Genomic DNA, 12,380 nt, shown 5'->3' on the forward strand with positions numbered 1-12,380 from the left:
CGTGTGTTACATACACTTTTATAACTCACAACAAGCAAGTTTTCTTTTACAGCTACTGAATTAAACATAACAAATATTCTCCAAAACTTAACTACCTGGCTGCTTTTTCATGGCATAATTATTTCAAACTGTATCGTGGGCTGGAGTGAGTCATAACATGGTTAACAAAGCAGACTAGTTCCGTGAGTTATGCACTCAGTAGGTCTCTTCATCCCTCAGAAATGAGCAGAGGAGCGAGGGGAAGGAGCATGCTCCGAGTTCATTAAGTATGTGCGTGATAATATCCTTATGTAAACCTGTGTATAAAAATAAACACGCACTTGGCTCAGAAAGACGGCTGTGTGTTCTGTGTTGAGTCTGCTGTGTGTATTTCTTTCATGTGGAGTTCATCCCAGTGTCTGCTGTTAAGGGAATATGGCCAGCTAGCCGGTCCGCTGGCTACCACCGACATCACATTCTCCTAGCTCGGCACAAACAGCACCTGCTCCTGAGTATTTCCAGTGACTCCATCCTGGATTGTTGTACCAGCAAGGGCTGGCCATGGAGATGTTTGTGATAGCTCTGGGCGAAGGCTCACACAGCTGCATATGTAGGTCCTTGAAGTTTGTAACTTGGTTTTCCCTGCAAGTAATATCGGTATTCTTTTTCTTATTTTTTTTATTAGACTTATTCATTTATTGGGCAGTGCTTGTGTCACAGAGTGTGTGTTGGGATCAGAGGACAATGTGATGGAACTGTTTCTGACCTGTGTCACAGGGGTCAAACTCAGGTTCATCAGATTTTCAACAGTCACCTTACCTGCTGAGCCATCTTGTTGGCACTATAAGAACTTGGTCGTCCTTCTATATAATGGTAATTCTTGGTCATCCTTCCAAATTAGTTTGGGGGTTAATCTGTCCAGTTCCTGTCAAATTGCATTGGAATTTATCTGTAATTGCCTTAAATGTGTTAATTTAAGAATTATCAGGATTTCCACAGTAACTGGACTATTGACACAGCGCCCCCTTGTGGACATTGCACTATTGAACGACCACTTGCTGGCTTCAGCAGCCTGGTGGCCCACTCAGGTTTAGCCTTATTGAAACTAGCCCCATGTCACCTTCCACTTCAGGGTCTGCTCAGTCCGTTCATGGGGTACAGATTGGATTTACCTGTAAGAATCCTTGAACTTCTGGTGGTAGAGAGATAGGTCAATAGTTAAGAGAGCTTAATGCTCTTCCAGAGGACCTGGGTTCGATTCCCAGCACCCACATGGCCAGGCACGCACAACTCTCTGTAACTCCAGTTCCAAGGGATCCCATGTCCTCTTCTGAGCCCCTGTGGACACCATTCACACATGTGGTACACAGATATACATTTAGGCAAAACAGTAAACACACACACACACATTTGGTTTTGTTTGAGACGGGGTTTCTCTGTAGCCCTGGCTATCCTAGAACTCTCTTTGTAGACCAGGCTGGCCTTGAACTATAAGAGATCCACCTGCCTCTGCCTCCTGAGTGCTAAGACTAAAGGCGTGTGCCACCACACCTGGCCTACATATATATGTATTTACCAGGAGCTCTCAGGAGTGTGCAGCATTCACACCCAGGCCCGAGCCCACTGCCACAGCACTCGTCCTAAGATCTCCAATTTTCCCTTCCTCAGCCCACCCTGTCACCATGCCTCCCACTTAGCAGTGTGGTGACACTCAGGGTTAGACTTTGGAAGTCCTTAGCAGTGTCCATCACAGACAGACAGGAGTCGTGTCTGTGGCTCCTTTTATCTACCTAGAAAATAACCTTCTCTTGTTAGTCTAAAATGGGCTTTTTAAAAAAAATTCTCACTAGCCTTGGCTGCCCTGGCACTCCCTTACATAGGCCAGGCTGGCCTTGAACTCACAGAGCCCTGCCTGCCCCTACCAGCTACTCCGATTAAAGGCCCGCAGTGCTGTGCCCTGAGGAGACAATACTTTTCATTGTTATTGTCTCCTTCTCTGCTGGAAACAATTAAAATTGTCTTTGGCTGGAGGAAAAATAATGTAGGGCGGGAGAGGGCTCAAACCACAGTGCTAATTTCCAAAGCAAACCGCTCCCTCCTTTCCCAGAACCATGCTGGCCGCCCTGCTCTGCAGCCCTGCTCTGCAGCCGGATGCATATTGCAGGAGCTGGAAGAGAGAGAATCCCCTGCAGCTCCAGAGACATCGGCTCCTGAGCCAAAGGCCACCACCCTGAGAAAATAAGCTCATGTCTCGACTGGGTTTTCATGGCGACTTCTTCTAACAGGTGACATCAGAGGTTGTCTCCACAGCCAGACACGGTGGCACCTGTCTGTGACCCCAGTACTTCACGATGGAGGTTGAGACAGAAAGACCCTGAGTTTGTGGCTAGTCTGTGCAACATGGTAAGACCCTTGCTCAAAAAACAAAAGGAAACAAACGCCCAAGGTACCTTTGGGTACTCACATGCAGCATGCTGACCACAGTTCCCTATTTCTGCAGATGACATCATCAGGGATAACCAAAAAAATTGGCAAAAGCCAGAAACAGCCAGGGATATTCTCTAGAGGGCAAAGCTTACGCCTGGTGCCCCCCCACCCCAATGCCAAACAACTCATTTAGAAGCCTGTGGTTCACTTATTCTCACACCCATTTCTAAAGCTCTAAACCTGCTGTGAGAGAAAAACCAAAATGAGCTGGGCAGTGGTGGCAGGAGGCAGAGGCAGGCGGATCTCTGGGAGTTCGAGGCCAGCCTGGTCTACAGAACGAGTTCCAAGACAGGCTCCAAAGCTACAGAGAAATCCTGTCTTCGAAAACCAAAAACACCTCAAGTCTGCCAAACTTTGAAGCCGGGGCCTCCCCGGGAAGGCTGAGTGTAGGTCGTTGCGCCATCTGCTGACCACTTTAGGAACTGTGCCTCAGGGCCAACCTAAGCGCTGGAGCCCCAAACCAGTCTCCTAGTCTTGATCATTGCCCCCTGGTCCCTGCCCCTGACCTGTGTGCCCACGTGGGGGTCATCTAAATGCAATGCTCACCACTTGCACCTGGATGAATCCACCGTTACCAGATGAATTTTGTACCTTCTAAAGATACGTTCAAATCCCAACAAGTATCGGTGACTGATCATCTTTGGAAGACAGAGTCTTCAATGATGACCAGGTAAAGAGGAGGCTGTTAGGGTGGGCCTGCACCAATCGGTCAGGAACCCTTACAAATGAGCCAACAGGGAGACGCAGCCACAGGCTGAGGGACACCCAGAGTGGCTAGAAGCACAGGAAGCTGGAAGGGCAATGGAAGACATGTTTCCTCGGGTGTCAGAGGAGCCCCCTACCTGCAACCCCCCCCCCTGCACACACATACTGTGGTTCTGGTCGTCTGGTCTCAGGAACCTCACTGTGTGCTTCTGTTGCTTCCAACAAGCCAGTCCATGGTCTGTCCTGGCAGCCCCACGTGAGATACAATGGTCCTTACTCATAGCAAGAATGCCGGAGACTTGGTAGTCAAAGTGAGACAGGTTTATTTTCATGTCTGCAGAAGCCAGCTGTCAGTGTGCACAGTCACATTGTGAAATCATGGTTTTCACAGTTCCCAATCTGAAGAGTCCTCCTGCCCTTTTCCCCCACAGGCTGGTGCAGAGTGTTGCTGTCTCCCCTACCCCATTCCGCATCCTCCCCTTTTCTGATACATGGCCTTTGTCGTGACAGATAGTCTGGTTTTTCAACCTTAAGATATGCCTAGACAAGCAGGCTCCAGCTGCTCGTGCCCTCTGCTGGGAACAGGTGCAGAACACCTGCTTAGCTGTGATTCTTCGATGGCCTCACACTGAAAATGGGCTGTGATGCTTTACCTTTAACCTGGATGTGTGCATACCACGGAATGTGCTTATTGTCTGTTGGAACCATTTGCAGTCCTGGCCTCCAGCTGCTCTTCCCTGCTAGAGATTTTTTTAAAAAATATGTATTTATTTATTATGTATACAATATTCTGTCTGCAGGCCAGAAGAGGGCACCAGACCTCATTACAGATAGTTGTGACCCACCATGTGGTTGCTGGGATTTGAACTCAGGACCTTTGGAAGAACAGGCAATGCTCTTAATCGCTGAGCCATCTCTCCAGCCCCCCTGCTAGAGATCTTTACTTCCCTTCTGATTTGAGTTACTGAAAGCTGTGTCAAAGTTGTTTACCAGCTCTGCTTCACGAGCACGTGTTGCCTTGAGGACCAGAGGATAAGGTTTTCACCTGTTAGCCCACCTGACTTGTTGGGTATATAAGCCTCTGTGGTGCTATTGAATAAAGGGCTTCTTACCAGTGACTAGAGGTTCGTGTCTCTGTCTGTCTGTGTGTATTTGTGTGTTTCAATCTCCACCCCTTGCCCGAAGCTCGAGAACTGTATGGTAACACATAGAGCGCAGGCAGGCGTTGTGCGCTACAATTGTCTTATGTGCACTTAACCCTCTGCCCCTCCTCTGCCGGTTCTCAGCTTTATGGATGCCCAGCTCATACCCCATATCCACAGACAGGAGCCCGTGTGGGAATCTATGTCATCACGGCTGCTCCTCCCAGTGTCCCAGGGACCTCAGCACTGTGAACTAGATTCTCTGAAGAAGCCGCACTATAAAAGGTCTTGCAGGCTGACTGATGAGCCCTGACGACTACAGGTCTGGAGCTAAAGCCATCTTAGGCTGTCATTCACTCCTGAATCTAACCTATGTCTTGGTGACTGCTAGAGGACTTTTGGACCATACTGTCTTAGCTGACCATTAGCTCCACCAACCCAAGCACACTGTTGACCACCCTGTGGGAGCCGGACCTCACAGACACCTTACATGGCTTTCTTCCTAAGAGTTCTTCCTCTCTGGTACAAGGGCCTGGTGGTTTCTGCCAACACCCACATACTGTGCCAGTCTGGCCTGTTTCTACAGATGGGGAAGTATTCCTGGCAGATGCTCCTTTAGGGCTACTGCTGTACCCCAGTGCACCCACCATGGCCCCAAAACAAACGTGGACACACACACCTCCGCACTGTCCCTAATCAGTATGCCCACCCCTTACTCCCTGCTGTTCTAAACCATATTTACCAAGCCTCTAGCTCCTCCGAGAACCCATAAGGCAGGGGCTCTGAATGCTCCCCATTCCTGTTTCTCTGCACCCAACCTAGTTGCTCCACACTTTGTCCCAAGCAGAAGGGGCCATTTTCCCACCAGTCTTAGGCATGGGTCAGGATGTCCCGAGTATCCACATCCTGTTGTCTCTCTAGCAGGAAGGAGTTCAGGGGCTGGCCCCTTCCCTTCAAACTTGGCCAGGGCCCGCTAACCTTAATCCCACAGCCTTGGTCCCCAAAGCTCTGGCCCTGGCAGAACATTCTCACACTGTGGTTCACTTTCTGCCCTCCGCTGCTGATGTGTGAGCTTGGGACAAAGGCTGCCACTCTCTGGGCCTTGGGTAGGACACACAGCTGCTGCCCCAGTGCAGCTCCTCCCTGGTTTATGACATTGAAGAACAGTGCTCACTGTAGGTGGAAGCACAGGAGGCAGGGGTACTTGGTTCTCACCTCCCCCACCATCCAGGAGCCCAAGGCACAGGGCTGGGGTGGCCCCAGAGCATGGGTACTGGTTTGGAAGGGTCAAAGTTCTAGCTAGTCCTGTGTTGGTATGACAAGACCTGCCGGCAGACCTTGGTAAGGATTCTACCAAGCTTCAACTTGGTGAACCAGTGGGTTTATTGGGGTTAGAGGGCTATGGGTGAGGAGTCAGAACATGGACAATTCACAGGCAGCTGCATCACTGAAAGCCGATCCTAGCATGGGTGACAATTCCTAAAGCTGGCACCGAGTGGCTTGTAGGTAGCTGAACGGACAGGAGTCTCCTTCAGCGGTTCCTACTGCTTATGTAACCCTGCGAGGGCCAAGGCTCTGCACTGGTCACTTTCAGGGACTTTGGAGTGTTAATGATCTTCCCTCCAGATTCTAGAGGGAACTGCTACGTGGCAGCCCCTGCCCCGTGAAACCTGGAGCGAGGGAAGCCGACTGGAACCTTGCTGGTCCCTAGCAGAGGCTCAGTTAAGAGCGTAGAGTGGGCAGGAGCAGAATAGCCCGGGTGTACAAAGGGACACTCAAGGACCAGCCTGCTGAGCATCCCACACAGAGAGGTGGGAGAAGGTTGTAAGAGTCTCTCCTTAGATTCTGGCCACAGCTTTCGGGGGCCCCCTCTGTTGTAATTCTGTCCCAGCTGCATTCATCGATGGAGGTGCTACAGTTCACCAAGGGTGAACCGGGGTGGAGTGGGAGGGCATCACCCATGCTGGGGCCGTCTTTTGGTGATGCAGCTGTTTGGGGGGTCATCTACATTCCTACAAGTAACCCCTCATCTCTGCTCCCATAGCTGAGCCCAGTACGGTCAGTATGCTCAGTTACCCTTGTGTAGAAGTGCTATTCTGCTCGGTCGCAGGTGCCCTCTCTGGGGAGAGCACATCTCTGAAGATACAGCAACACAGGGCTGGCTCACTCAGCGCTCCCAGCAGCCACAGGAGACACGATGGCCCCACTGAGACAAGGACACTGAAACAAGGACACAGAACCTGATGGGAGACAGGAGCAGGAAGCTGGCAGTGGCCATAGCCCCACTAACTTAGGCTGCCCAAGCAATCGCAGAGCTGCTCTGGGGTACTGGTCGACAGAGGAAGACTGGGCCTATAGTGAGAGCATAGGTGTGTGTGTTTGTGTGTGTGTGTGCGTGCACACACACACACACATGGGGGGCAGTCTACAGGAGAAGCAGTTCTCAGCCACACTTCCCACGCTGTGCAATCTTAGCACTAAAGTGTTGCAGCACCTCTTGTTACTGCCAGGGTTGATACGTAGTAGTGAGTAACTACAGAGGAATGTTGTGTGGTCCCCAATTAAGTTCCAGCGCGGGGACTTTCCAGAGACAGGTCTGATGTCCCAAGGCTGCTGGCTCTTACAGGATGACTCCAAACCCTTCTCCCAAGTCTAGCATGTACAACAGTAGGTGGAACTCTGCCATGGTTAGAGAGCCCAAAGTGCCAGTCATGCAAGGGGCTCGATCCACAAACCTCCCTACCAAGTACAGCTTCCATGTTCGCCTGTGCACACCGACAGACACGGAGCAGACTGACAGGTGCAAACAGGGCTATAACAACACAAACAAGGCAAAAAAACCAGAGCCCTGGTGGACTGAAGTCTCTCTCAGGAGGGTGTCCGGAACCAGGTGAACACAGGATATAGGAGGTAAAAGGCTTTGGGGGCGAGGAGGGAGTAAGAGGGAACGTGACAGAGACGGGGATGTCAGAATTGACCACTTGGGTGAAGGTTAAACTGTTGTGGATGCACAGCCTGTGAGGACGGTGCGATGCAGGGTGACATGGGGGGTCAGTTAGGTTCTTGGAAGGATAGCTGAGCCCAGGCTTGTGTCGCGCATCTGGACAAATGGAGTGCCCCGGCGACATGCCGATTATGAAGCGATTACATACACCATCCACCCAAAGGGAGCCATTATCCCGCTGTGAACCGGCTGGGCTGGATGAAGAGAGCTAAGGAGGATTCATCTTTCGGGGAGGAGCTGCGAGGCCCAAGAGTCATCCAACTTTTTTTTCCCAAATCCCTCACATAGTCTGCGATTCGGTAACTCACCTATGGGCATCATGCCCAATGTGAACAGATGCCCCACACACACCCAACTACCATTGTGCACAGACCCTAGAAAACCACACACCCAAGGTGACCCTGGTATCCATGTCCACACCTTAGGTACCAACATCCCCCAGGTGCCCATCCGATATACCACACACCTGAGGTGAGTGCACACAAGGCAAGCAGCTCACCCTGAGACGCCTACATCCGAGGCGTCCACACCGAAGCATCCGCAACCACCAAGATGCAAACATCCCTGGAGCGCCACGCGCCGAACTGCACGCACCGTGACCTTGGAAAAGGTGAAGGGCGTAGAGCCGACGTCCCTCGCGCCACCCCGCCCTCCGCGCGAGCAGGACCGAGCCTTCCCTTTCCTGGTCCTCAGCCAGGAGTATCCCGGCAACCTACACCTTTTCCTGCCGAGTAAACAGGAAGTGGCTCCGCGCTTGGCGGCTGCTTCCGGCCCGGGGCCTCAGTGATTCTGAACGGCAGCGCGCTGCAGCCAATCGCAGGAGACGGCCGGGGAGCGAGCCAATCGCGGGGCGGGCGAGGGCGGGGCGCGGTCGGACGGACGCCGGGGCGGCGGCCGCGTCGGTGGGGCCGGCGGGTGGCGGCGGCGCGATGCTGCAGTTGCGGGACACGGTGGACTCGGCGGGCACAAGCCCCACGGCGCTGCTGGCGGCCGGCGAGGATGCGGGAGCGGGCCGGCCGGGGACGAGCACGCCGCTGCGCCAGACGCTGTGGCCGCTGAGCGTCCACGACCCGACACGCCGCGCCCGCGTCAAGGAGTACTTCGTGTTCCGGCCCGGCACCATCGAGCAGGCGGTGGAGGAGATCCGCGCCGTCGTGCGACCCGTGGAGGACGGCGAGATCCAGGGGGTGTGGCTGCTGACCGAGTAAGCCTGCGCGAGTGCGCGTGGGAGCCTCGCCTCTCGGCCGCCGGGTGGGCAGCGGGCGGGGGCCCTGGTGACAGGCGGTCCCTCTCCCCTCCAGGGTGGACCACTGGAACAACGAGAAGGAGAGGCTGGTGCTGGTCACCGATCAGTCACTGCTCATCTGCAAGTATGACTTCATCAGCCTTCAGTGCCAGCAGGTGGTCAGGGTGGCGCTCAGCGCGGTGGACACCATCTCCTGTGGAGAGTTCCAGTTCCCTCCGAAGTCGCTCAACAAGTAGGTGCACCAGCGCACTACACCGCAGGGCCCCTGCGAACCCTGTAAGTTCTGTTCTTGCGAGCTAAAGGCCTCATCTTGAAGGATCAGTGAAAAGGACCTTAAAATAGAAACCGACTTGAGGGTGGCCCAGTGCCACCTTAAAAGGGCTGCCGGCACTAAAAACCGGTTACCAGTTAGGATTTGTGGAATCCTAGCCCACTGTTAAAAGCTAGGTTAAGTACTGAACACTCCCCAGACCGGGCATTTTACCTCCAGCAGGATGGGAGCACAGGGTATCTGTTCAGTCTTTTTCTGGTTCCTGTTTAAAAGAAAAGCAGATTGGCTGATTGATTCGTTGGTTGAACTTAGTAAAAATCGGATACAAGCCGGGTGGTGGTGGCGCACGCCTTAAATCCCAGCACTCGGGAGGCAGAGGCAGGCGGATCTCTGAGAGTTTGAGGCCAGCCTGGTCTACAAGAGCTAGTTCCAGGACAGGAACCAAAGCTACAGAGAAACCCTGTCTCGAAAAACCAAAAAAAAAAAAAAAAAAAAAAAATCGGATACCTTAGAAAACACCTAACAGCTAGTTTTCAAGAGCTGGTGAGCTTGCTATAAAAGAAGTATTGTGAAGCTTAAGAGGCCCATACCTGCTGGGTGGTGGTGGCACACACCTTTAATTCCAGGACCCAGGAGGCAGAGGCAGGCAGATCTCTATAAATCTGAGACCAGCCTGGTCTACAAAGTAAGTTCCAGTACAGCCAGGGCTACACCGAGACACCCTGTCTTGAAAAACTGAAAAAGAGGCCCATACATCTGAGCCCAGTCTATGGCAATTTGAATAGGGAATCCAGGAAGCTAATGGCTGCGAGCATTATTCAGTAACACATTAAGGAACGAAAACATCCATAATTTGGCCAGGCTGAACTGTATGCCGGTTTCACTGGCTGTAAAGATGAGTCTTAGCATCACCAAGACATGAACAGAAAGTGCTTGCAGTGGCTAGCGGAGACCATTGCTACACTGTGCCCCAGCTGTCCCTGCCTTCCCTGATAGCAGCTGGCTGCAGCATTGGACTCCAGTGGTAAGCAAGGCTCTCTTCCCCTCTTCCATCAGGCGAGAAGGCTTTGGGGTTCGCATTCAGTGGGACAAGCAGAGCCGCCCTTCTTTCATCAACAGATGGAACCCCTGGTCCACAAATATGCCCTATGCTACCTTCATAGAACACCCGATGGCTGGCATGGACGAGAAGACTGCGTCTCTGTGCCATGTAAGCAGATCCAAGGCCCGGGGCCAGCAGTGAGTGTGAGCACATGAAGTGCAGGTCCTGATAGTGGGGCCTTGGAACACAGGGAGACACCCATCCCGCTGCAGGATGCTCAGTCTAGAGGGGGCGAGTTGCAGTCCTGGTGAGGTTCTGCAGGTGCTGCCGCTGGTGCAGGCGGGTACTCGGGAGGTGCTGAGGGAGCCCTTAGCTCCTTCAAAAGGACACACGTGTAGCATATCATGCATTGTGTACATGCATTCCAGACAGGTTATGATAGGGCTGAGAAAGTCCTGTCACTGGATGATGTCATAGTCCTCATGAATTTCTCCATCCGTGATGGAGTGCACAGCACACCAGTTGCAGTGTGTGTGGTGATGGTGCTGAGTGCACAGCACGCCAGTGTGCAGCGTGTGTGGTGATGGTGCTGAGTGCACAGCACGCCCCAGTGTGCAGCATGTGTGGTGATGGTGCTGAGTGCACAGCACACCAGTGTGCAGCGTGTGTGGTATGGTGCTGAGTGCACAGCACGCCAATGTGCAGCGTGTGTGGTGATGGTCTCGAGTGCACAGCACGCCAGTGTGCAGTGTGTGTGGTGATGGTCTCGAGTGCACAGCACGCCAGTGTGCAACGTGTGTGGTGATGGTGCTGTCGGAGGTCACATACTCAGTGTCCTTCGTATCACCTCAGGGTGTGTGCTGAGTCTCCTCACGGAGCGGTACTATCTAGAGCTGAGTGACGTTTGGACAGATGAGTCACCTGGTGACCCAGCCCTTAGCACTTGACCTGATGACTTCTCAGAATCCTCGTTTCCCATGTAGTGGAGTACTGTTGTCTGCCTTGAGGTTAAGGCTCCATGTTTCTTCTCTCTTTACAGTTGGAAAGCTTCAAGGCTCTCCTGATCCAAGCTGTCAAGAAAGCCCAGAAGGAAAGCCCACTGCCAGGACAGGCGAATAGCGTGCTGGTGCTGGAGCGTCCACTCCTCATCGAGACCTACGTGGGGCTCATGTCCTTCATTAACAATGAAGCCAAGCTGGGTTACTCCATGACCAGGGGCAAGATAGGCTTCTAGTCTTCGTGGAGGGACGCAGTGTGCCACCTCAAGCTACCCACTGCGGTTGGAGAGAACACAGGCATGGTCCCTTTAGGTGCCTGATTAGAATAGTCAAGCGAATTATATATATATATTTAGTTGGATATTGGACACCTTGGCAACATGATATATGAAGGCAGAAATACTGGCTGTCCCTATGCCACCGTGTTCCTTCCATAACTCCACATAAATGTTTTCTCCAGTGTCCCTGCTGGGCTTGTTCTTCCTGCTCTGCCTCTCCAGCATGCTGAGCAGAATGTGCCCGCCCACTTCTGCTGAACACAAACTGTTGGACACTGGGCGGAGCAGAGTGACCCGTGCCTGCACTGCTGATGCACTTGCATTACCCCCTTGCCCCCCCCCCACTGCCCTTCAAGTTTTGTATTTTGAAATTCAGCCCGTTTTTTAAAAGCTAAATACAATAGCAGTCAGCAGACCAGTTACAAGAAAGACAGCCTGCCTGGCCACTCCTAGCGAAACTGCTCTTCCGTGAATATGTTTGACCTGAAGTCACACTTTGCAAACTAATCCAACTTGTGTTAATACAGCAGTTTTCCTAGGCCCAGGGACAGTCAGTCTCATGACATAATCCAGGCCCTTCTGGAAGTCATGGTGGTGGGTTTTTATCATCCTGTCTCTGTTTAAAAGGGACTGAGTGGTTTGGTTTAAAAAGTGCATGTTTATAATAAGCAGACCAGCCTGCATCCCCCTGGCCCCAGATGCCATCAGCCCCACCGAGCTTTGCTGAGCTTCACCACGCCAGCCACACACGGTTTCCCCTGTGGCTCTAGCACCTGTCAGTACACTGTAGATGCTGGCCTGTCATTCGATACCTCTGCTGCAGCTTTAAGTTAACCATGGATGTGACCAGAATGACCTCAGATGCATCTGGTCTTTGTCCTCTGCTTTTGGTCTTGTAGTAAAGATGCTGAAAACCAAATGAAGTCGCTCCTTTTTGAAGTTACTGTCAGAAAACAGGTGCACCAACTAAAGATTGTCTTGAGGACTGAGGGACTGAACCTGCTGGCTGGCTGTGGACCCTCCCCATAGTCCTCTTTACAAAAAAAGTTCAGATGGGCAAGTTCACAGTCCAGGTTAGAGTCCTGGTTCAGATATCCCAACATTTTGGTCTGGCTGCTTTCAGGTCATTTGCTAGAGATGTGGAGCTATGCTGGGTGGGCTAAGTGCTTCCACTCAGCCAGGCAGAACTGCTGGGGGAGGCACGGGTGCTGGCCTCATAGCACCCCTT

General features: G+C 52.4%; 1 protein-coding gene across 1 annotated transcript; it reads left to right on the forward strand.

Annotated features, from left to right (window-relative positions):
• The first annotated feature begins 8,163 nt into the window (after positions 1-8,163).
• On the forward strand, positions 8,164-12,086 carry Tprg1l (tumor protein p63 regulated 1 like). Its single transcript, XM_057784433.1, has 4 exons — positions 8,164-8,521; positions 8,619-8,795; positions 9,891-10,044; positions 10,916-12,086. The coding sequence occupies exons 1-4, from the start codon at positions 8,247-8,249 to the stop codon at positions 11,108-11,110; spliced, it is 801 nt and encodes a 266-aa protein (XP_057640416.1). The 5' UTR covers positions 8,164-8,246; the 3' UTR covers positions 11,111-12,086.
• The last annotated feature ends 294 nt before the right edge of the window (positions 12,087-12,380 follow it).

Source organism: Chionomys nivalis, chromosome 11 (genome assembly GCF_950005125.1).
Source record: "Chionomys nivalis chromosome 11, mChiNiv1.1, whole genome shotgun sequence".
NCBI classification, from domain to species: domain Eukaryota; kingdom Metazoa; phylum Chordata; class Mammalia; order Rodentia; family Cricetidae; genus Chionomys; species Chionomys nivalis.